Source organism: Micromesistius poutassou (assembly GCF_964030765.1).
Source record: "Micromesistius poutassou genome assembly, chromosome: 16".
Classification (NCBI taxonomy): Eukaryota; Metazoa; Chordata; class Actinopteri; order Gadiformes; family Gadidae; genus Micromesistius; species Micromesistius poutassou.
The window spans coordinates 8393801-8416875 of NC_140286.1; the positions used below are offsets into that span (position 1 = coordinate 8393801).

At 45.1% G+C, this 23075-nt stretch overlaps 1 protein-coding gene across 1 annotated transcript in view; it reads left to right on the forward strand.

Annotated features, from left to right (window-relative positions):
* LOC311361309 (retinal-specific phospholipid-transporting ATPase ABCA4-like) overlaps nucleotides 1-23075 on the forward strand; it is a gene marked incomplete at both ends in the record, with an annotated part of 44208 nt that overhangs the window by 15949 nt on the left and 5184 nt on the right. Inside the window, 34 exons of the mRNA XM_084481480.1 lie at nucleotides 806-1028; nucleotides 1675-1896; nucleotides 2318-2522; nucleotides 2737-2829; nucleotides 3132-3356; nucleotides 3781-3958; nucleotides 4136-4267; nucleotides 4797-4936; nucleotides 5624-5761; nucleotides 6771-6952; nucleotides 7407-7512; nucleotides 7931-8136; nucleotides 8565-8619; nucleotides 8814-8840; nucleotides 9604-9776; nucleotides 10214-10338; nucleotides 10793-10891; nucleotides 11497-11775; nucleotides 12203-12235; nucleotides 12346-12451; nucleotides 13124-13198; nucleotides 13528-13697; nucleotides 14055-14232; nucleotides 15289-15404; nucleotides 15765-15912; nucleotides 16276-16399; nucleotides 17094-17223; nucleotides 17499-17619; nucleotides 18718-18780; nucleotides 19384-19490; nucleotides 21324-21465; nucleotides 21838-21972; nucleotides 22303-22406; nucleotides 22707-22799. Of these exons, the coding sequence (XP_084337606.1) occupies nucleotides 806-1028; nucleotides 1675-1896; nucleotides 2318-2522; nucleotides 2737-2829; nucleotides 3132-3356; nucleotides 3781-3958; nucleotides 4136-4267; nucleotides 4797-4936; nucleotides 5624-5761; nucleotides 6771-6952; nucleotides 7407-7512; nucleotides 7931-8136; nucleotides 8565-8619; nucleotides 8814-8840; nucleotides 9604-9776; nucleotides 10214-10338; nucleotides 10793-10891; nucleotides 11497-11775; nucleotides 12203-12235; nucleotides 12346-12451; nucleotides 13124-13198; nucleotides 13528-13697; nucleotides 14055-14232; nucleotides 15289-15404; nucleotides 15765-15912; nucleotides 16276-16399; nucleotides 17094-17223; nucleotides 17499-17619; nucleotides 18718-18780; nucleotides 19384-19490; nucleotides 21324-21465; nucleotides 21838-21972; nucleotides 22303-22406; nucleotides 22707-22799 (4653 nt within the window). The remainder of the gene's footprint in view (nucleotides 1-805; nucleotides 1029-1674; nucleotides 1897-2317; nucleotides 2523-2736; nucleotides 2830-3131; nucleotides 3357-3780; nucleotides 3959-4135; nucleotides 4268-4796; nucleotides 4937-5623; nucleotides 5762-6770; nucleotides 6953-7406; nucleotides 7513-7930; nucleotides 8137-8564; nucleotides 8620-8813; nucleotides 8841-9603; nucleotides 9777-10213; nucleotides 10339-10792; nucleotides 10892-11496; nucleotides 11776-12202; nucleotides 12236-12345; nucleotides 12452-13123; nucleotides 13199-13527; nucleotides 13698-14054; nucleotides 14233-15288; nucleotides 15405-15764; nucleotides 15913-16275; nucleotides 16400-17093; nucleotides 17224-17498; nucleotides 17620-18717; nucleotides 18781-19383; nucleotides 19491-21323; nucleotides 21466-21837; nucleotides 21973-22302; nucleotides 22407-22706; nucleotides 22800-23075) is intronic.

Sequence of the window (23075 nt, forward strand, 5' to 3'; positions counted from 1 at the left end):
TTACACATGTACTGACTTCAGAGCTCATGTATTAATGGAAACCCATCAATTTTGGATGAATAAATATGCTAGGATGATGACATACAGCTGGGGAAATCTGCACTATTGGCTCATCAGAGCGTTTATCAGAAACGATTTTGGTTTGGCATGACCTAATTCTATTGTAATATTGTGTTTGGCAAGCAGTCAGCCTGCACCTGGTTATCAGAAAGGAGGAAATGGGGGCTCAGCTCCTAGTTCGGTCTCCTTTGCCTATGTAATGAAGTCGATTTATTGAATTTCTATCAACAATTACGGAAGATGGATCCATATACAGGACATTCAAAGAACATCTATAGTTTCATTTAAAAAAAATGTGTTTTTTTGAAAGTGTCTTGTAGCCTCCATGCAAAGGAAGATCATACTCTACCTGTCAGAATCAAGCACAGGTGTATTCACATCATACAAATCCATCGAATAATATCCAACGAAAACAGCAGTTGTTTTTTTTTATCTCAACCGTCTATGACGGGGGCCAGGTTTGGCACAGCCTGCCACCATACGAGAGCTTGAAACGCATGGATTGATTAATTAACAAAGCTGTTGATTCTGTTGCGTCAAACAGCTGTAATCTGAATGGATTCGCTTTGAGGGGGCAATGGTCGACCGGGTCAAAGTTAGAAATTGTATGAACCTTGAGCGCTCTTCAAGGTGGACAATCCGAGCTGTCCGCAACACTGCGGGGGGCTAGCTCCGCCTCCTTTGACGTTCACCTCCTTAGGAGTACGTTGGCCTCGTGGCTCATCACTCTCCGTCTCCCTTCCAGCTTCATGATCACGCTGAACCGCTGCTTCCCCATCTTCATGGTGTTGGCCTGGATCTACTCGGTGTCCATGACGGTGAAGAGCATCGTGCTGGAGAAGGAGCTCCGCCTCCGCGAGACCCTCAAGGCCATGGGCGTGGCCAACGGGGTCATCTGGTACACCTGGTTCATCGACAGCTTCATCATGATGACCGCCAGCACCGCGTTGCTCACCGCCATCATCATGGTGAGAGGGGGAGGAGGGCGGGGTGGGCGGCTATTCAAGGTAGTTGGGGTTGGGGGGGGGGGGAGTGGGGTATTGATTATAATCAAATACCACCATATGGTGGTATTTGGCGGGATAGAGAGATGGGAGTATGAAGTACATTGCAGTTGTGCCGTTGTTGTCTTTGTTTGTGTGCAATGGTGCCCTCTGGTGGGATAGCTATTTACTGCAGCTTTTGAATGAATATGACTGAATCTGAACATTATTTTTTCATTTTGGCATGCTGATCAGCTTTTTGCACTAAGCCTTGTCTCGGTTTACATAAGTTAACCAAACCTGGTGATTATTAACCAGTTACACAACAACCATGTGTGGAGTCAATCGATTATTCTCCTCTCCCTTCCTCTCCTCTCCTCTCCTCTCCTCTGTTATCCTCTTGCCTCCTCTCCTCTCCTCTGACCTCCTCTCCTCTCCTCTCCTGTCCCCCGTCTCCTCTCCTCACCTCCCCACCCACCCTTCACCATCAAAAGTGAACATCACTAAGCACATGAATTACCTCAATGTTCCTGAAGAATCACCGCATGGCATTCAGTGACGTTTCTCACTTCAGCTAATGCTCTATCGGCCTCATGTGGTGCGGCGCCCCTCTCTGCCCTGCCCCTCCTAGGGAGGCAAGGTGCTGAACTACAGCGACCCCGTGCTGGTGTTCCTCTTCCTGCTGACCTTCACGGTGGCCACCATCATGCAGTGCTTCCTGCTCAGCGTCTTCTTCAACAAGGCCAACCTGGCGGCGGCCTGCAGTGGCATCATCTACTTCACCCTCTACCTGCCCCACCTGCTCTGCTCCGCCTGGCAGGACCGCATCACCCGCCAGATGAAGCTGGCCGCCGTAAGCTCTCTGACACCCACCCACCGCCACAGCCCGTCCCCTCGTTGTTGAGTGTGTGTGTGTGTGTGTGGGAATGCACGTGTTCTGTGTACGTTTGTTAGTGTGTGTGTGTGTGTGTGTTTGTCTGTGTATGTTTGTTGTGTGTTTGTTTCCTGTGTGTTCTGTATGTATGTGCACGCTCTCACACCATCCAACACCCGTGTTACTGAGAGAGAGTGAGAGAGAGAGAGACAGAGAGAGAGTCCTCTGCGTGTTTGTGTGTGTGGGCATATGTATGTGCGGACACGCCGTCCGGCGGCATAAGACGTTCTGTAAATTACAATCCCTCATTTTTAAACACTGGTGGCCCTCTTTTCTTCTCTGACCGTATCCCATGCTTCCGTTGCCCTGGTGACCCACACTTTGTCCCATCTGTGTCCAGAGCCTCCTGTCCCCCGTGGCCTTCGGCTTCGGGACAGAGTACCTGTCCCGCTACGAGGAGCAGGGCCTGGGCCTGCAGTGGGACAACATCCAGAGCAGCCCGCTGGAGGGGGACTCCTACTCCTTCATGACCTCCATCGGCATGATGATGCTGGACGCCGTGCTGTACGGCGCGCTGGCCTGGTACCTCGACAACGTCTTCCCAGGTCTCATATCTTTGTGTTCATACATTGAAATAAATTTTTACATTGAAAAACAAAATTATGTGGAATCGCTTAATGTGTTGATATTGTTGTGCAAGAGTTATGTGTGTTTGTTCAATGACTTCCTGACATGGATCTTTTTGTTATGACATGTATGCATGGATGTAAGTCTGTGTATGTACATGGCGATGAATTCTGACTTACTTCTGCCGTGCAGGTCAATATGGAATCGGGCGACCATTCTACTTCCTGTTACAGCCCTCATACTGGCACAAACCTGATCCACAGGTCCCAGATATGACTTATGACAGTAAGCCTCTCTCCCTGGAATACACGTGTTAGGTCTCATTCGACTTCGGCTTAAACGTCGGGAAGTTAAAAAACAAAAGTGATGTCATGAGTTATATGTTCTTTCTTTTACATTGTAAGTCACTCTGCTAATAATTAAGTATTTAAGATGTAAAGTCACGTGAACACGGCAATGTCACAGCCCTGTTTCCTTAATACTCCCTCAGATTTAAGGGGCATTAAATCTGACAGTCCTCTAAGCTAATTTCCCCCTTCCCCATCGTGTGTCTCATGCGTCTCATCCCACCCCTCTGTACCCTCCAGTCCCTGAGAGGCCGGAGGCGGCGGTGGCGGAGGAGGAGCAGGAGAAGGACATGGAGAGCCTGGGCAACCCAGAGACCTTACCCTGCAACGGCTCGGCCAGCCGGCACACCTGCAAGCACCAGGACAAGAGGGAGCGGCTGGAGAAGCAGAGGGAGCAGCTCAGACGACAGCAGCAGGAGGAGGAGAACCAGGAGGAGCAGCCGACCAACCGGCAGGGCGACGCCGGTAAGAGATGCATGATGGTGGAGGTCCTGGAGGCCTGACCGCCCCACTTCCCTTGGCCTGGGTCTGGAACCACTCTGAGTTGCTTTGGATGAAATTTGTCTGCTTAATGACTTAAGGCTTAGTTATGTTTCCATCTTGACACAACGCAATGACCATGCAGTCGCTTCAGGTTTACGGTAGCAGACCAATCAGCCCTTGCTGCTGCATCGCCTTGATGCAAGGTTGCAATTTTTAGAAGGTGCACGTCTGGCGGTGGACCCAAGGAGGGTCCGCAAGGACTTAATGGGACCGTAAACCCCCTTGCGTTGCGTCAACGTGGATCCATAAGCCTTTAAAGTTGACTTAAAGTGAATCGTAAATAGATGCTGGCTACAAGATGAAGATATCATCTCGCATTGTTTTATTATCTCCCAAAACGATACAGGTCAGCTGTTCTTTGAGCCCGAGCCAGTGGGCCTGGTGATGGGGGTGCAGATCCAGGACCTGGTCAAGGTGTACAAAGGCAGCTCCCGTCCCGCCGTCAACGGCCTCACCATCGCATTCTATGAGGGCCAGATCACCTCCTTCCTGGGACACAACGGCGCCGGCAAGACCACCACCATGTGAGTACACAGCCAACACAGCAGCAGTGTCCCTTAGGACGCTGTCAGCAGTGTTTAATGGGATTCATTCAGTCAATTGTTATGTGATACTTTTATTAATTTTGTTTTCTGTTGTCAATTTCTTTTAATACCATTTCTTCCCTCTCTTTTTTCTTCATGGATTCTTTCCCTCTCCAGGTCCATCCTGACCGGCCTCTACCCCCCCACCTCGGGCACAGCCTTCATCAACGGACGGGATATCCGGACGGAGATGGACGAGATCCGGACCTCCATGGGCATGTGTCCTCAACACAACATCCTCTTCAATCAGTGAGTGCTGGGCATTCGACTTCCATCTCAACCCAACCAACCTAGTTTATTTTTTTAGGGGATTTCCTTCTGTTAATGTGGCTAAGATTTCTGAAAATAGTTATCTCAGTGATAACACAAGTTTGACTAGGGTATTACCTTCCTTATTGAGCAGGGCAATGTGACTGATAATTTCCTTTGCGATTAATCAATCACTATTTAGGAATTGATCAGTAGGATGCATGGGGATGCTATGGATTGTGTAAGATGTTTGTTTTTCCTCCAGAAACAAGTATGATAGTACATTGTTGGTGTGAGTGGATGAATTCACTTCCTTCCCACACACATACACAGACCCACACTCACTATGTCAAGCACTTGACAAGCACCATATAAATGCAATGAATTTCTCTCATTCTGATTGTATCCCATCAACTCAGGTTTAAACCCTGAGTTGTCATCGATTGTACGCTCACCACCGGTGTTCTGAGTCCCTGTGTGCGGGCGAGCACGGCGTCCTAACCCCTATACCCTGTCCCCTGCTGTGCAGCCTCACCGTGGAGGAGCACATCCTGTTCTACTCCCTGCTGAAGGGCCGCTCCCAGGAGGAGGCGCAGGGGGAGGTGGAGAGCATGCTGGAGGACCTGGAGCTGCCCCACAAGCGGGACGACGAGGCCCAGAACCTCTCGGGTAAGGGCCGCCACCCCCCTCCCGTATAGCTTTTTCTGTGTTGGTATTCAGCACCGTACTTTGGGGAAGAATTTTGTTTTTCTATTGGATTTGTGTTTTAATGCCACTGCTTCTGAAATGGATTGATCATAAAAGTATAAATCTTTGTACAATTCTTTCAAGCCAGCAATTATGTATATTTCTAAACCTTCTTATTATTCCCACGATAAAACAATTATAATAATCTTTGTTAAATTCTTCAGCCAGCAATTATGTATATTTATGTAGCTTGTTATTATTCCGCTGATATTATTTTTTATAATAGTCTTTGTTAAATTCATTCAACCAGCAATTATGTATATTTATGTAGCTTGTTATTATTCCTCTAATATTTTCTTTTAGAACAATCTTTGTCAAATTTGTTCAGTTAGCAATTATGTCTATTTTTGTAGCTTGTTATTGTTCTCTCTGATAATTAAATTATTAAATTGCATATGTTTGACAACTGCAAAACGGCTAAAGAAAATTAACAATTATGTATTCTATTTGATTTAATTATAAGAGCATAAATTAACCAAGACAATGTTTTTGTTTGTTTCAAATGCCCATGTATACGACATAGGCTTTTTCTCTTGTGCTTTGCCCCTAATTTACACTTCACACAACTTAAATATGGTCTGTCCCTTCCTGTCTTTAAAACCTGCACAGGCGGTATGCAGAGGAAGCTGTCTGTTGCCATGGCGTTTGTTGGGGGCTCCAAGATAGTGATCCTGGATGAGCCCACGTCGGGGGTGGACCCCTACTCCAGACGCTCTATCTGGGACCTGCTGCTCAAGTACCGAAACGGTGAGAGACGTTCAACCATATAGTTCCTCATCCCAAGTGTTCAGAGTGTACAGTAGTCTCATGTGTTCGTTGTCTATTAATGATGAACATATCCATTGCATGATGCATAAAATAAACAAATAATGTAATGTGATAAATATAACTTGATATAATCTAATATTCATAATATAATATAATATAATGTAATTTAACTTGATATACATATTACAATTCAAATATAATACAAAAGGATACAACTGAAAAAACTGAAGAGGAAAACTTCCTCTTCTAACCATATAACTAAACCAGTCAAATTGGGTTTTGAGGGCCTTAAAGCTGTAATATCTAATCTATTTTTGCCGTTGGTTCTATAGCAATGGCCAATGGTAGTAAAACAAATACATCAGAACCATGAGACTCAAATCAAAACACATTTAATTAAAGCAAAGTCGGACGAGCAATCATTACTGATTTAATGTAAGCTTTAACATTACATCAAGATTCAAGTTTATCAAATCACAAACGTAAACCCAAGTATAAAGGAGTGAGTGAAGTGTGTTATGTGTTATGGCAAACTTCCTCTGGACTCCAGCCACGTGGTTACAAGTTAAGATATAAGAGATAAAAACAAATCAATAGCCGAAAAGGTTTTTGATCGGGTCAATTGGCAATTCCTGTATCAAACTTAGATAGATTTGGCTTTAACAAACAATTTTTAGATTTAAAAAGAACACTTTATCAACAACCAATAGCAAAAGTAAAAATGAATGGGTCAAAACAATAACAAAACAATAAAAGTATCTATAATAGTATAACGAAAGATAAACTGTATGAACAACTTACGGACACTAGTGCAAAATAGCAAATATTCACAACCATAGAATAACAATGGGCTATCCCTGCCCTAGCCCATGGACACCCTCCCTAGACCATCGTGCCACGTCACGGTTAAGTCATGCAGCCCCATGAGCCCCATCTCTTGGACCACCCCCCCCCCCCCCCTCGGTGCCCCCCCCCCCCCCGTTCACAGGCCGCACGGTGATCCTGTCCACGCACCACATGGACGAGGCGGACCTGCTGAGCGACCGTGTGGCCATCCTGTCCCAGGGCCAGCTGCACTGCTGCGGCTCCCCGCTCTTCCTCAAGAACTACTTCGGTGTGGGCTTCTACCTCACGCTGGTGCGGCGCATGAGGGACCTCCGGCGGAAGGAGGTGAGCTCCGCTGGGCGGGCCGAGCCCTTGGTTTTCTGTCCACGTGGTTGGCTGGGAAAGGCTGTTCGGTGGGCTGGAAGTCTTTGATTTATTTTTTATTGAATTGAGGAAGGTAGCTGTCAAAAATAAAGATAGATAACAGGCAGAGAAGCAAGCAAGATTTTTTGCTTTATACGTGTGACCCATATGCAGTCCTAAACAACGCCACAAGAGGGCACTGGGACATTGTTTTTCACGTTTCCTGAGATGTATGTCTACTATTTACATATGTGTCTATACGTTTTCTCTATCTTCTGTCTTCTTCTGTCTACCATTTAACCATTAACCATTTAACAATTGAAATGCTTCAAAGAAAATTTCATAGTTTCTCTATCTCATTACATAGTGTAACGTACTATGCCTCATCTAAAGGTATACCTTGTTGTTTTTTCTCCTTGCCTGCTGTGCTGGTCAGAATGAATGTGACTGTGCATCAGATTGCTCCTGTGCGTGCTCCCTCTGCACCAAGTATAAGGACGAGTCCCAGAACCTCTCCCAGCACATAGACAGAGCCCTTGACGGTGAGTGTGTTTTTGCAGGAAAAAAAAACAGAGGTAGTGGTCAGGCAGCTCAATCAAGGATACCTACAGGCTGTGGACATGGGGGATGCAAACCCTTGCTGCTAGTTATCTAACACCCTCGACACTACACTCTCGTGACCCTAACTTCTACCTATAGAATCAATGCGTACACTTGCAGTTTGACTCTGTTCATTTCAAAAGGACCATGAATTTTCTAATTTCTGCTTCAGTCTTTTTGCTAATCTAATTTTTTTCTGACACATCGTCCTCCTTCATGCTACTATTCTTCCTCAAAATCCTCCTCCTCCACTTCCTCCACCTTCTCATCCTCCACATCCTCCTCCTCTTCTACCTCCACCTCTTCATCGTCATTGTCCACCTCCACATCCCCCTCCTCCTCCTCCTCTTCCACCACCAGGGGACATAGACAGCATCACCAGCCTGATCCACCACCACGTCCCGGAGGCCAAGCTGATCGAGAGCATCGGCCAGGAGCTCACCTACCTGCTGCCCAGCAAGGGCTTCAAGCACCGGGCCTATGCCAGCCTCTTCCGGGAGCTGGAGGAGACCCTGGGGGACATGGGCCTCAGCAGCTTCGGCATCTCCGACACCTCGCTGGAGGAGGTAGAGTAGGGAGGGATCCAGCAGGATTATTCATGTTTGATGCATTGGTTTGGTTTGGTTATGTAGTCATTTTATGTTTTGTGTAGGAACACAATTAGGAGTTGGTATGATAATTTCAACTGGAAATGTTTTCTGTCTTTGGGCGTTTGAGCAACAGAATATGATGTCAGGTTATACGTTTAGAAATACCAATGAATAGGTTTTATGTATAGATGGAAAGCTTAATTTTCTCCTATGTTGTCAGACATAAACGTCAATCCGGTGGACCTTGCTATGCTCGGCTATCTCCATCATTCTTCTCTTCATTTGTTGCCAGATTGTTGCTCATGTTCCACTTGTCACAAAATATTCAACATATTAGAAACTTGTTACCTTGTGTTCTTGAGCAACGAGAGCTAGTCTGATATGGTGTAATTCTTCTATCCTAGATATTCATAAAGGTCACTTCGGACGGAGAGGCAGCGACCAACGGAAAGACTCCTGGTAAATACTGACGATAATCTCTCCCCAATAATTTTGTGGGTTTTGTATGTTTTGAAATATTGTGTGTCAACTGTATCCGTGTTTAGCCTCAATGTGTTCATCAGTGTATTGGTGCTGTTTGGTGTCTGTGTTAAACCTCTAGTTATGTCTGTGATCTGTGTCTGGTGTCTGTACCTGCATGCTGTGACCTCTAGAGCAGTGGATGTTACGTCAACGGAAGGGTAGCAACAAATGCGCTGCAGAGGTCGTGGAAGGTCAGACAGCCTAGACTATAGATAGCAACTCGTATAAAGCCTGCTTGCTTTGCCTGAATCTACTGAGACATTTGCTGTATACTACAATGTCTACTGCTACTACTGTATCTACCTGACAGCTTTGCATAGGACAGAATCGAAAACCAGCAAATGCTTGCTGCTCTTTATGGATACACGTTTACTGGGGAGTAACTACACCCCAGACTACTGTTTGAGTGGATTAAGAGGATTAAAATATTAGCTATGCTTAACAGAGATTTAAAACAAATCCATGGTCCACATGGGCTTGGATTAGTTCTGAACACAGATTTGCATTCTGACAATTATTTAAAGAAATGTTTGTGTACCATCGTTGCCTTAGGCTTAGCTAGCCACAACAATTACACGCATAGTTAAGTGTATCCAGTGTTTCCCACAGACCAGGTAGCAATGTGTGGCGGATTTGTTGAGGGGGGGGGGGGGGGGTATTATCGATAATAGAAAATGCGCAGATCATTTTCTTCCTTGTGTGTCTCGTTTTTCGCCCGTGCCTAAAACCGCCGCTGCTTATAATGCTTACGTTATAACCGCGGGTGGAATTGTTGACGGGGGGGGGGGGGTGGAGTTGGCCACACATTGGCCTATGTGTGGGAAACACTGGTATCCATACTCCTTTATGTTTCACTTTCATTCGTTACTCCAACTAGAACCCTTCTTGCTTATTGTGATCTGTATTGATTGACTGCTGCAGAAGCCAATGGGGAGGCTCAGGACAACGGGGGCTCCTGCGGGGCCTCTGACAGCAACGAGGGGCGGGGCTCCAGACAGGTGAAAGGCTGCAGGCTGGTCCTGAAGCAGTTCCATGCCCTTCTGGTGAAGAGGTTCCACCACGCCGTGCGCTGTAAGAAGGACTTCCTGGCACAGGTAGGGAAGCTATTGATGGCTAGTGATGATGATACAGTCAGTGACTGAGTTCACGCTGGATAGAACCTGTATCCTCCGTCAGTTTTATGGTTGACTATGTTGTTGTAGAATAAGGATTGCAAGGAACGTATTTGCCTTCTTCAATTATATGGTATAACCTTAGATATTTTGAATTTGAATTTTGAATTTTTTTATTTTAATTCATTTTCATTTTCATTTTAATAGATTTTCATTAAAACGTGTTAAGTGTTTTCATTTGAGTAAGTAATTATGAATATTAATTTAAAAGGATTAGGTTAGATTAGGATTAGGATTAGGCAATTACTTCTTACACTTTCATAAATAAATCAAGAACAAGTATGAAGTGCAGGTTAAGCTACATGGACAGCTGTGACGGTGGAAGGGTGTAATTGCCAGTGTTTTGGTCGCTGTACCAGGTGGTCCTCCCAGCCAGCTTTGTGCTGATAGCGCTCGTCTTCACCACCATCGTCCCCCCGTTCGGAGAGTACCCAGGGCTCACCCTCAGCCCTTGGCTGTACGGACCGCAGTTCACCTTCTTCAGGTTGGACCCCCAGGCAAACATCCTGACCCCCTAAAAGACAGCTCACCTCTGGAACACACAATCCAACATCCAAAACACACCTGACCCCAAGAACACACCTGACTTCCCAGAACACACATCCTGACCCCCAGAACGCACATCCTGACCCCCAAAACACACATCATGACCCCCATTACACCCACCCTGATGCCAAAAGCACACAGTCTGATTGCATGAAACCCCTTCTTTAAGATTTGTCTTAGGTACAGTGTCTAGATAACCTTTTGAGTTTACATTTGATTCAATCAGTTTGGTTTGTATCTGATCCAATTAGAGTTGAGTCCATTCGATTGAATAACTTGATCGTCACGCTTATTCCCCCAACATTACACACACATGAAGTCAATTGTTTTTATCCAAACTGTATTACATTGTTGTCCTGTCTCCTCTTTGTTGTTGTTGTTGTTTATTGAAGTAATGAGCGGCCGTTCGATCCCAAGATGAAGCGCTTCACAGAGAGCCTGCTGGGCAGCCCGGGGCTGGGCACTCGCTGCCTGCAGGGAGAGCCTCTCAGGTGGGTGACCCCAGCCTGACACCACTGCACCATTACTGTCCTGGTAAGACCCGCCCACACTGCCCTGAATCTAGATGTTATTGGCTGGGGAGGGGAGGTGGTTGAGGGTGGTTAAGTTGGGTATCAGGTGAGAAGTTTAGATTTTAGGTGAAATATCGCTAGGTTAGAGGCGTTTATGTTAGGTATTAGTTCATGGTTAAGTTACTAGGTTAGACATAATTTAGTTTAGGGTAAGGTTACAGATGGTTATGGTTAGTAAACAGTGTCTCGCCAGCCCATCACCGATCAATTCTGAGCAGCCTTGGCGGGTCTCACCAGGAACTGCAGGTAGATCCATAATCATGTGGGAGCACAACATATGCACCTCACTTTTCTATGTTCCACATTCTATATATATATATATATATATATATATGAACACATTACAATAATGAATAATAAATCCATGACACGCTCAACACAGGCTCAAAGACACTTCAAATAAATCATACATCATCTTAATGAGTCTAGACATAGATCTATACATTAATTCATTCACAAATGAACAGATTCCAATGTGTCCCATTCTATCCTATCCCCTTGTCCGTTCCGATCTCTCTACCCAGCATGCCGTGCGGCAACACCTCGTCGTGGGCCTACCCGGACGTCTCCCCGCTGGTCAGCAACATCCTGCTGAGCCCTGAGTGGCACGAGGGGAACCCCTCCCCGGCCTGCCAGTGCAGCGAGGGAAAGAGGCTGACCATGATGCCCGTGTGTCCCCTGGGGGCCGGGGGCAGGCCCCCCCGCCAACGCACAGAGCCCACGGGGGACGTCATGCTAGACCTGACCGGGCACAATATATCCGACTACCTGGTCAAGACCTACCCCGGCCTCATCAGAACCAGGCGGGTGGCGCTTTGTGTGTTTCATGTACAGTGCATGTCCGCACATGGCTCCTTGTGTACCTGGTCATGAAGATATACTTTTTATTTCAAATGTATCATTTGTGTGTTCATTTTATGTAACATGTACTTATTTCATTGTGATCATCATCGGGATCGTCGTAGCTGTAGTAGAATGTGGGAAGATAGATTTTTAAACGTACAGATGAACAGATACATGTACAGGAAGATACATTTTGGCACTTTAGTGCTTTAGAATATGGTTTGATTGGTTTGAAAATTGGGGGTTTATAAATCGATGTTCTTCTCAATTTGTCTTTTCTCTCTCCATCTTTCACCCTCGCTCTAGCTCTCTCTCTCTCTCTCTGTCTCTGTGTCTGTGTGTTGTGAGTCGCATGATTGTGATTGTTTCACTGCAATCTTTTCACAGTTTGAAGAGCAAGTACTGGGTGAACGAACAAAGGTAATCATTTAACGGTTTGTACCGTGTCTCCCCCTAGTGGATGTGATACGTACTACTTCTTTACAACAGTGTTGCCTGTTGGTGAGCATATCCATCCACCGTGTCTGCAGATACGGAGGTTTGTCCGTTGGTGGACAGCTCCCCATCTTGGACTTGGACCCCAGAGAAATTCAGAACACCTTGAAGCAAGTGGGCCGGATGATGAACATCACAGGGGTACATGTTCAAGAAATAGCATCTAAAACAGTTCTTATATTAAGCTTAACAAAGCCTTGTATTGTTGTCTCACCTGTACTAGCTCTATGTATAACAGACACTATCTTGTTTCAATTTTAAAAACACCCGGTAGCAAAGTCAGGTTTTCCCACCCTTTTCGGGGGGGCCGAGATTGGACTAATCACAACCTCATGATTGTTGAGCATCTATTGTCTTAGCAGGGTATCATAGCATATCATTGCTGTTAAGTGTTTATTTTTACAGTTAGATGAGGTTGGGATGGGTCGGGTCTTCCAAGAACATCTCTGAGGCTCAACGCCCCCATCATTGTTTAAGCTCAGTTTTACTCATGGCATCTAAAAATTGTCCGAAGTGGAGATGCATACTCAAATATGTTTTTATTTATTCAATTGCTACTTAAAAGATGCATTGCGTGCGTGTCCTCCTCTCACCTGATGGGGACGGTGTTGAGCCATACACAAGAGCTGCACTTGGATGATCCAACACGTCCTTACCTCATTAAACCATCACAAATTTGAAGGCAATTAATTAAGATACCTTAGTAGGCTAGTAGGCCATCTTAAGGAGAGGAATCAGAGGGTAGCCTCCCCTTTAACACAACCATCAACTAAAGTAGCTAGTTGGATGACCACAGTAATGTTTTCTTCATAGGGTGCCTATGCTAAACGTGCTCTGAGGGACATCGGGCCGTTCCTGCGCTACATGGAGAGTGAATTCAATATAAAAGTGAGTAATAAGGTTGAATATGGTTGAATTCCTTCTGGTACTTTCTGAGAGCAAAGGTATGTTAAATGTCCCTCTATAAAGCTGGATCGGTGTAATGATTCCATTTATCACATTATACTTTTTTGAGTTAATATTACATTTAAATATTATGCTTCTTCAGAGGTTGATGATTCTTTTCTTATATAAAAGAAACAATAAAAATACATACAATTGTATTGATGTCAATATGTTGATACTTTTGGTACTTTGAAAAAAAAAAAGCGACAAAAAACCCAACATATTATCCGATACAATGAGTACATTCCCGTCCCTGTTTGGGCCCTCCTCAGGTGTGGTACAACAACAAGGGCTGGCACGCCATGGCGTCCTTCATGAACGTGGCCAACAACGCCATCCTCAGGGCCTTCCTGCCATCCGCTGCCAACCCCGTGGAGTACGGCATCACCGCCGTCAACCACCCGTTGAACCTCACCAAGGAGCAGCTGTCCGAGGTCACCGTGTGAGTGGCCCAGGCGCCCTGCGTGCCAGCCTGCGCTCTTATTGTGAAGCTGTCAACTGAGGTTGCTCCTGTATGGTCGGTTCATGCTGTGTTCGTCGCTTTGGATTCAACTGAAATTGAAAAGAATATTCATGTTATGAAGTATAACGGTTCGAATGGGATTCAAAGGCTCGAGACCTGAGAATGGCAATGTGTTTTTCTAAAATAAACGTGTTTTTTTTTGTCATTCTGGTTTAATTATCAAATATATTTTGATAATTACAAATGATGACCTTGACTCAAAAATTGGCTGAAATGTGTTTTGATTATCTTCTAAATCTGCCATGTTGGAACCCTTCCCTCCCCTCTCTCGCCCAGGCTGACCACGTCGGTGGACGCTGTGGTGGCCATCTGCGTCATCTTCGCCATGTCCTTCATCCCGGCCAGCTTCGTCCTCTACCTCATCCAGGAGCGAGCCACCAAGGCCAAGCACCTGCAGTTCGTCAGCGGGGTCAGCCCGCTGGTCTACTGGGTGGCCAACTTCTTCTGGGACATGGTGAGGCCGTGGAGGATGGGACATCTTAGGAGTCCAGCGGGCCCTTGTTTTAGTTTGGTTCATTCTGGTTTCCCAATGCTCCCCTGAGGCCGTCAGAAATGTCAGAGAATTTAAATATGCATCAGGGTTCATTCCAAAAGATGGAATAGTGGCGCAGTGCCACCGTGCTTCCTTCCAGCGGCACATGTTACATTTCAGAATAGGGATCCTGTGAAGCGGGCATTTCAGTAGAATTTTTTTCCTGTTTAAATACAGAAACGGTTCAAAGGGTCAAAAGTAGGATTTATTTAAGGTTATTTGAAGGTTTCTTCATGCAAAAGTGCTGTGTGGAAGTGTGGGAGTCCGTGGCATTGGGATCCACTCTTGGTCCCATTCTGACTCGGGTACAGCAGAGCTTCAAAGTAAAGCGGGTCGCACACCAGACGAGCCGCTTAGAGGTCTTGTTCTGTGTTTGATATAATGGGTGGCAATGGATGGCGCTCTGACGTGTGCCAAGGTTTAGAGCAGGGATGGAACTAATACAGTGGCTGAATGGCGGCGCCAGTTGGAAACACGACCCACCTCAGTTTCAGTGAAGACACGGGTTTGAAAAACACACACACTATTCCGGCAGACGGATCGCCAGTAAAGGAAAAAGAAAACATTGTAGCTGGAATTTGTTCCTGTTATTAGTAGGTTGAGCTCTTTCATATATTTTTCATTCAATTAAAAATGTTAATGAGAAATTGGTAGGTATTGCGTTGCTGAGTGAGTTTTGCCAATTAATACATGCTCCGTCACACTCTGACACAACGGCATTACATTTTGCATGTACGAGTCTCTAATTCAATGCAAACTACTAACTTTCAACATGGCGTCTTATTCTTGGCATGATTTATGAGGATGAGGATTTAGTATGGTAATTGATGAGGGTGTGATGAGGATTTAGTATGGTAATTGTAAACCCAGTGTGATTCCTGATTGCAATCAGAGAAATCAATCCTGCAATGGCATGGTGATTACTAGATATGTTTTTTCTCTATTAAAGCGGTGAATTATGTCCCTGCCCGTTCCCAGGTCAACTATTCTCTGAGCACCGCGATGGTCGTGGGCATTTTCATGGCTTTCGACAAAAAGTGCTACACCTCCCCCACCAACCTGCCAGCCCTGATAACACTGCTGCTGTTATACGGGTAACTTTTCAGCTTTTTTTCCCCTCTTTGTTCTCCGATTTACCCAATATATATATCTACACAGACAGTAAAAACCAACAAAATGCTGGCAGGGTAAAAACAGACCACAGACTAAGATGACAAGGGAAAGACTAATTCAATTTGAAAGTTTTCTAAAAAAAAAAAAAAAAAATCAATAACATTATTTTTGCTCAGATAAGAGAGGAAAAATAATTAACGCAGACGCAGGAAATGTGAAAAGGATGTCTAGAAAATAATTTAATATTGTCAGATCAAAACCTCTGAGGAATATAAAAGAAGGTTGAAGGCCAGTCATGAACTAACACAGAATTTCTGATCCCCTTCTCCCTGGTCCCCCAGGTGGTCGGTGACCCCCATGATGTACCCCATGTCCTACGTGTTCAGTGTGCCCAGCACGGCCTACGTCTCACTCTCCTGCATCAACCTCTTCATCGGCATCAACAGCAGCGCCATCACCTTCATCCTGGAGCTCTTTGAAAACAACAGGGTACTGCTGATGTACTGATTCATCCTCCAAATGCATTCAGATGCACTTTCAAGTTTGCAAACATAGAAGTAAAGAAAAAGTGCATTTGTGGGTTTTTTTGTATGTTTGTTTTTACTTTTTTGAGTTTGTTCTTGTGCGTGGAGGAGAAGGATTTGTCACTTTAATCCACATATCCACACAAAATTATGATTTTTGGGGAATTCTTATACATATTGCTTCGGCTTTCTTCACTGCAGGTGGGGCCCTTGAGTTTGTAGGCTGCTGTATACACAAGCCTTGTTTGTGTAGTACCCCAACGCTTGTGTGTGTGTGTGTGTGGGTCTAATGTTTATGCATTTATCTTCCATGCCTTCTTTGACGTAGTCTTTGCTGACGTTCAACGAGTGGCTGAAGAAGGTGCTGCTGCTGTTCCCTCACTTCTGCCTGGGCCGGGGGCTCATAGACATGGCCATGAACCAGGCAGTCACTGACGTCTACGCCAGATTCGGTACGAGCTTTACATCTTGGTTACATGATTCTCCCACGGCTACCTAGCAGTTTTTTTATTTGTTTTGCAGACGCATCAGATTCTAAACTTGGGGCAGTTTTGAGAATTACATGAAATGTTTTCTCCCTCATCATTTAGCTTGGTCAGGCAATTTATTTTAGAAGCATTTTTTTTTTTGACATTCTCTCTCAGCCTGACAGCAATCGATAAATCAAATGCTCCAACAAAACAAAGGAAGAAAATACGGTATTGGTGGTGGACCCATGCCTGTATCGAGCCAATCATTTAATATGGGGATATGAAATGATTGCTCTCCAATCATTACGTGATTGGATGGCCAACATTTCAGACCTAATGCTAAAGCGAGCAAGCTAGTCATGGATGTTGGGAGAATCTGTTTTATTCTGGATGGTATCCCAAATTATTTACCCAAGCTTTAGTTTTTAAATAGTTTGATCCAGGTAAATATTACAGAAACCCATCACTGTTTAGATAATATATAAAAATGTGCCCAATATTAAATATAGTGACGATAGCCTTAGAATGTGTTCATTTTGTGCTTTTACTTTTGAACAAACGCCCCCCCCCTCCCACTTGTCCTCATCCAGGGTACAGAGTATATCTCTCTGGCTCTCCCTATCCACTCAGTCAGCCGTTCCAGAGGCTCTCGTCTTAACTCTGCCTGTCCTTCCAGGAGAGGAGTACACAATGGACCCGTTCCGCTGGGACTTTGTGGGGAAGAATGTGACTTTCATGGCTGTGGAGGGCTTTGTCTTCTTCCTGCTAAATCTCCTTATCCAGTACCGCTTCTTCCTCGACCACTGGTAAGGCCCTGGCTCCCAGACCGCTTTCACGCCAACAGAGACCTTTCTTATGCCTTGGCTATCACATGGCCTCTATCGATTCATAGATATCTTTATATTGCTGATATTGATGTGTCTCGTATTCTGGTGTTGTCACTGGTGTTTGTCGCTGTCCTAGATGAGATCTGTTTTTTTAAACCCTTGATAATATAATAATCATACGGATCAACGCTTCATAGCAAGGCCCAGCCATGTTGGTGCTCTGCCTCATCGTGGTCGACATTCTCCCTCTCCAGGTTGTCCGACCGCCAGCGACCTCCCATCCTAGACGAGGATGAGGACGTGGCGGAGGAGAGGAAGAGGATCTATGAGGGAGGGAGCAGGGGGGACATCCTGTACATCAAGGACCTCTGCAAGGTAAAGCACGCTGTCTCCACGTAGAACAATATACATACATCATGTAATAATATGTAATGCATACAAAAATAACTAAATGCCAGAATGTACCAAATATGGTTTGACATTTGAATGGTTGCCTTCTGAGATGCTGCTTTCAGACTCATGGTGCATGAGTGTAATGGTATCTAAAAGCCCAGAATATGGATTTGCCTGTGGATAAAGCCCATTCTCTCTGTGTGAGTAACACAAAAGCAAGTTTAATAGGTCAGTGATGTGAATAAGTAAAGCTTCAACAAGTGTGACACAACAAAGAGGAATCCTATAAAAGAGTAGGACAAATGTTACATTTAGATAGATGGTACCTTTGGGACCTGAGCAGAAGGATGTGACAATGAAGACAAAGAACATGCCACTCAATTACATCTATGGAGTACTTGCATATCCATGTATTATTCATGGTGTTTATATATAGTGGTGTACAATAGTGTGAGGACACTAGTGTCCCTTCAGCATTCAAATGACACCTGCTCACATGCCTTATCGGGGTAGTATTGAGTCATTGTAACTAAATACCAAAGCAACTGCCCATATTGCAGACATTAGGAACCGCCCATGCCTTTACAGTCAACCGTTTTATTGACAATCCCTGGTCAGTTCAGAGAGTACTAAATGTACAATCAATTTCTTCCTTCAATAGACCATTTTCACAGAGGTGTCAGCGTTGGACAAACACAGGTGTCGCTCATAAAAGTAATTATGGGTCTGCTCCTTTAATGTACCAGCAAACGGATAACAGACCAATGAAGTTGAGTCTGGTACCCGTGCCCTGGTACATTAAAGTAGCAGACCCATGATCAGTGAATCAGCTGTGTTGGTACGTGCAAGTGTACTCATGGAAGTATGGATATCGGAACACAGCCCATGTCTCTATATTCTAAACCTATTAACATAATTAAAATACCTTCATAATCAAATAATTGATCATTTCTGTACCTTTTTCAGAGCTGCAAAATATAGCAGATCATTTCCTACAGAGTGCTTTATGAAAAGTCGTTCAGGGTTGTTGTTTGTCGTGAACTGTGCGGTTGTGTGTCTGTCTGTCCCCTCCGTGCACAGACGTACGCGGGCAGAAAGAGGGCAGCGGTGGACCGAATATGTGTGGGCGTCCCTCCAGGAGAGGTACGCACAGAGACCCACAGCCATCACCGATATTCTCACTTCATAACTAATGCTGTTATTATTATAGACAAAACTAATATTGATGATAATCACGATAAAAACGTTTTTAGAATATACTTATTCTGTGGTGTTTTTTAATAAAAAATATGGTTAATGTTTTAGCACTTAATTCACTTCATTGCTTATTGCATAATGTTGATGCACTCTAAGTTGTCTCATCAAAATCATTATCAGCAGCAACAGGAATGAATAAATCCCTCCTAGAAATGACTTTATGAGTGTGTCACAAAATGAGTCAGTGCCATCTCTGCTGTTGAGGTCCAAAACAACAACAACAATCTGCTGTCCATTATTGCACACCAACCTTATTTTGCTGTTGTTTTTAATTTAGCAAATATTTATTTATTTTACGAAAAACATCTATTAGTATTAAAAATGACCTAATTATTTAAATGACACTGATCAACTGAGTCCAAAGAAGATATGGAGCATTAGCTATAGAGGGAGTTATTGCATAGGCTTAGCTTAGCTTTATTTATCAAATGGTTTAGCTATGAGCTATTATGGAGTATAGCTATGGTGATTTCACATCTTCTGTTTCAGTGCTTTGGCCTGTTGGGAGTGAATGGCGCAGGCAAGACGACCACGTTCAAAATGCTGACTGGAGACTCAGACGTGAGTGCGGGGGAGGCCACTGTGTTGGGCTACAGGTACGTACCATCCCTCCCATCCATGTTCACTCATCACTGACTGCCTGTTATTCTGTTGTGTGTTGCTGTTTTAAAGCTGCCGTCGGTAGGATTGGAGAGTTGTGAAGAGTTTGATTCAGAAAAGAGTAGAAGAGAGCATGATTTTGAAACTGAACATCTATAAAATGGTCCGTCCCTGTTCCCTCCCTCCTGACGTTTCCCTACCATTGGTAAGCGTTGTATTTCACGCACTTGTGGTTGTCAGGCAAGATGGATTCCCTGATCTAATCAGGGAAGAGATGTACCGATAGGACAGAAATGAGCCGGCAACAGTCTGAAATAATCCAGAACAAATATTATCACAGTGCACTTCGCTCACTTATGATGACTGATGGCTATGGCATTTTAAACAAATTATACCAAAATAAAGCTCTTAAATCTTAACCACAGCAACTTTAATGATTAAAGCCATATCAGTATTTTTTGTGCAAAACAAGGTTTTGTTATAGGTCGTCCAGTTTTTAGTAAATAGTTTTCTTCATTTGGTTTTCCATTTGACTTTTGCCCAATTTTCCCAGTGGTAGGGAATGTTCTGAGGTTCATCACGCGACCAAAAAGTTTGTACTTTATTCTCCACACGTTTCTAAGAATTAAACATTGATTTAGGAAAACATCAATGCATCTCTTAATGGTGGAAGCACCAGTGGGACTCCCCGGTGGAGGCGTTAGGGCGTGGGGCTGGAGGAGGGTAATGTCTGGAAAGTGCAATTTGGAAGTGATGGTTTCCTAAGCCCCCTGTAAGGAGGGCCAGAAAGGTTAACACAAACAGTGACCTTGCATTATACATGCTATGTTTAATAATTGTATGCCCCAGACAGACCTATGCACACATTCAGGCACATGCACGCACACATGCGCACACACACACACACACACACACACGGACACACACACACATGCACACACGCGCAAAAACAAATACACACAAACACACACAAGCACACACAGTTTTAAATGGCAGCCTGATACAGAATGACAAACGGGGACATGGCTTGTCTGTATGAATTTGTGTGTGTGTGATGAATGTGTTGTTGTTTTTAGTTATACCTTGATATTTAGTTGCCGGTAGACTTTCTACTTTAAATACTAAACTGAGTGAAATCTGCCTTCTGGAAATATAATTAATAACTAATCACTGATTACGGTGTATAAAATAAACCACAGCGGGGTGTCCCGCTGTCGGGACATATCAACAACAGGGGTAGTGATGCAGCAAAAACAAAGCTGTGGTTGCTTAGCACTGCCAAAAAACATTATTTTACCAATAACAGGACAGCCCAGAGTAGTCAATCAACAACAGTAACCAACAATGATTAAATATGAGGTACTTATTGGTGCTTTATCAATCAATCAATCAGACATTTGAATAATGTTCCTTGGCACTTTGAGCATATTGTTTCTGTGGGAGACCTGAATCGATAGTTGTATGTGACCGTTGTTTTAATGTAGGATTTGTATACATAGATTCAGAACTATTAAAGGCCAGAGGTGTCTGGCTTTATAAAAAATAATGCACACCCCATTGAAAAATACGCACACTGTTGGAACGCTGTTGACCAATCAGGATAAAGTATTGAACCAGACTGTGGTATAATGAGATGTAAACATAAAGGTGAAGGTTAAAATGTAAATATGTGTCCATTTTCATTCAACTAATGGAAATAGTGGAGGAGAGAAGCTTTGACAGTACCACAGCAGCATACGTCTGGGTACACCTACAAACACACTCACTCACTCACTGACTCACTCACTCACTCACTCACTCCGTCCGTCTCCTGTGTGGCATCCCCCCAGCATCCTGTCTGACATCCTGGACGTGCACCAGAACATGGGCTACTGCCCGCAGTTTGACGCCATCGACGAGCTGCTGACGGGCCGGGAGCACCTGTACCTCTACGCCCGCCTGCGGGGCGTCCCGGAGTCGGAGATCCCCAGGGTGAGTGTCCCAGGGTCCGGGCCCTTCACCGGGAGACGTACCCAGGTCCGCAGCCAGGGTGTTTATCCGTCTGCTACATGACATGAAACCTGGCGTTCCCAATTGGCTAAAGGGTTGATGGACACAGTGTGTAATCGACAAACACACACAAACACAAATCCCCCCAGCACACACACACACACACACACACACACACACACACACACACACACACACACACACACACACACACACACACACAAAAACAAACACACGCACAGACCCACACACACACAAAAACAAACACACACACAGACCCTTACACTCAATTAACCTAGACAGGTCCGTGTCTGGTCCGTTCACCGAGCCGTGTGCCTCCTCTGTGGCCTGCAGGTGGCGGAGTGGGGCATACAGAAGCTGGGACTAACGGAGTACGCCGGCCGCTGCGCAGGCACCTACAGCGGAGGCAACAAGCGCAAGCTCTCCACGGCCATCGCCATGATTGGCTGCCCGGCGCTGGTGCTGCTGGTAAGCGGGCCAACGGCGGCCCCCGCCCCGCGCACGGAGCCCCATTGTCAGGGTTGTTGGGTTTTATGTGGAGATTTGTCAATGAAATGGGTCTATGGGCCCAGATGGGAAACCATATGCGCTCAGTCGAGAACGGCCTGGTAGGTTTTTATACATTGGCAGAGCGAGGCGCACTGTCGAAGTCAAGCTGGCACGCGTGTGGAATCTTTTCCATATGCTGAAGAGAGATTAGGATTTGTTTGTGTGGAATGTTTTATGTGTTTATGAGTTTGGAGCCTCAGGTTTGCCCCTCCTCCTCCTCCTCCTCCTCCTCCTGGTGTTTGTGTCCAGGATGAGCCCACCACCGGCATGGACCCCCACTCCCGCCGCTTCCTGTGGAACGCCATCCTGAGCGTCATCCAGGATGGGAGGGCCGTGGTGCTGACCTCACACAGGTGGACTTCTTCATTATCACACACACACACACACACACACACACACACACACACACCTGATGCACCAGCTGGGCAAAATGGGGGGCTAACCGTTGTCTCTGTTTTTATGTATTAATAAAGCTGCCATGGTGTTGTTGATTGTACCGTGACCGTGACGATAATGAATTGCCTTGTGTTCATCAGCGCGAATCGTGAACGTGGCGATGTGTTGGCTATTAAAGTAAAAACCAACAGCTGTGCTTAAAAATGGAGACTGATGACTGATGCTGCTGTTGTTGTTTTTGTTGTTGTTGTTCTCAGCATGGAAGAGTGTGAGGCGCTCTGCACTCGACTGGCCATCATGGTGAACGGGACCTTCAAATGTCTGGGCACCATCCAGCACCTCAAATACAAGTGAGCGTCCCTCTTCTCGTACACCCAGGGTGTGGGGTCCTTGCTGCCGGGCCGAGATGTATTGTGTTCCAATACGGCATTTCAGAATGTCTGTAAACAATACAAGGCGAATTGCGAGCGGCTTCCACTGACCTGAAGCAATCCAGCCGGCTACTGTGAACATAGTTACATAGTTAAAAACATTGTTGTTGATCTGAAGTTGAAACGATGAAACAAAGACGTGTTGTGTTTGGGGTTGCGCCGCCAGATATACAGCAAAAAAAAACCATACCCGTA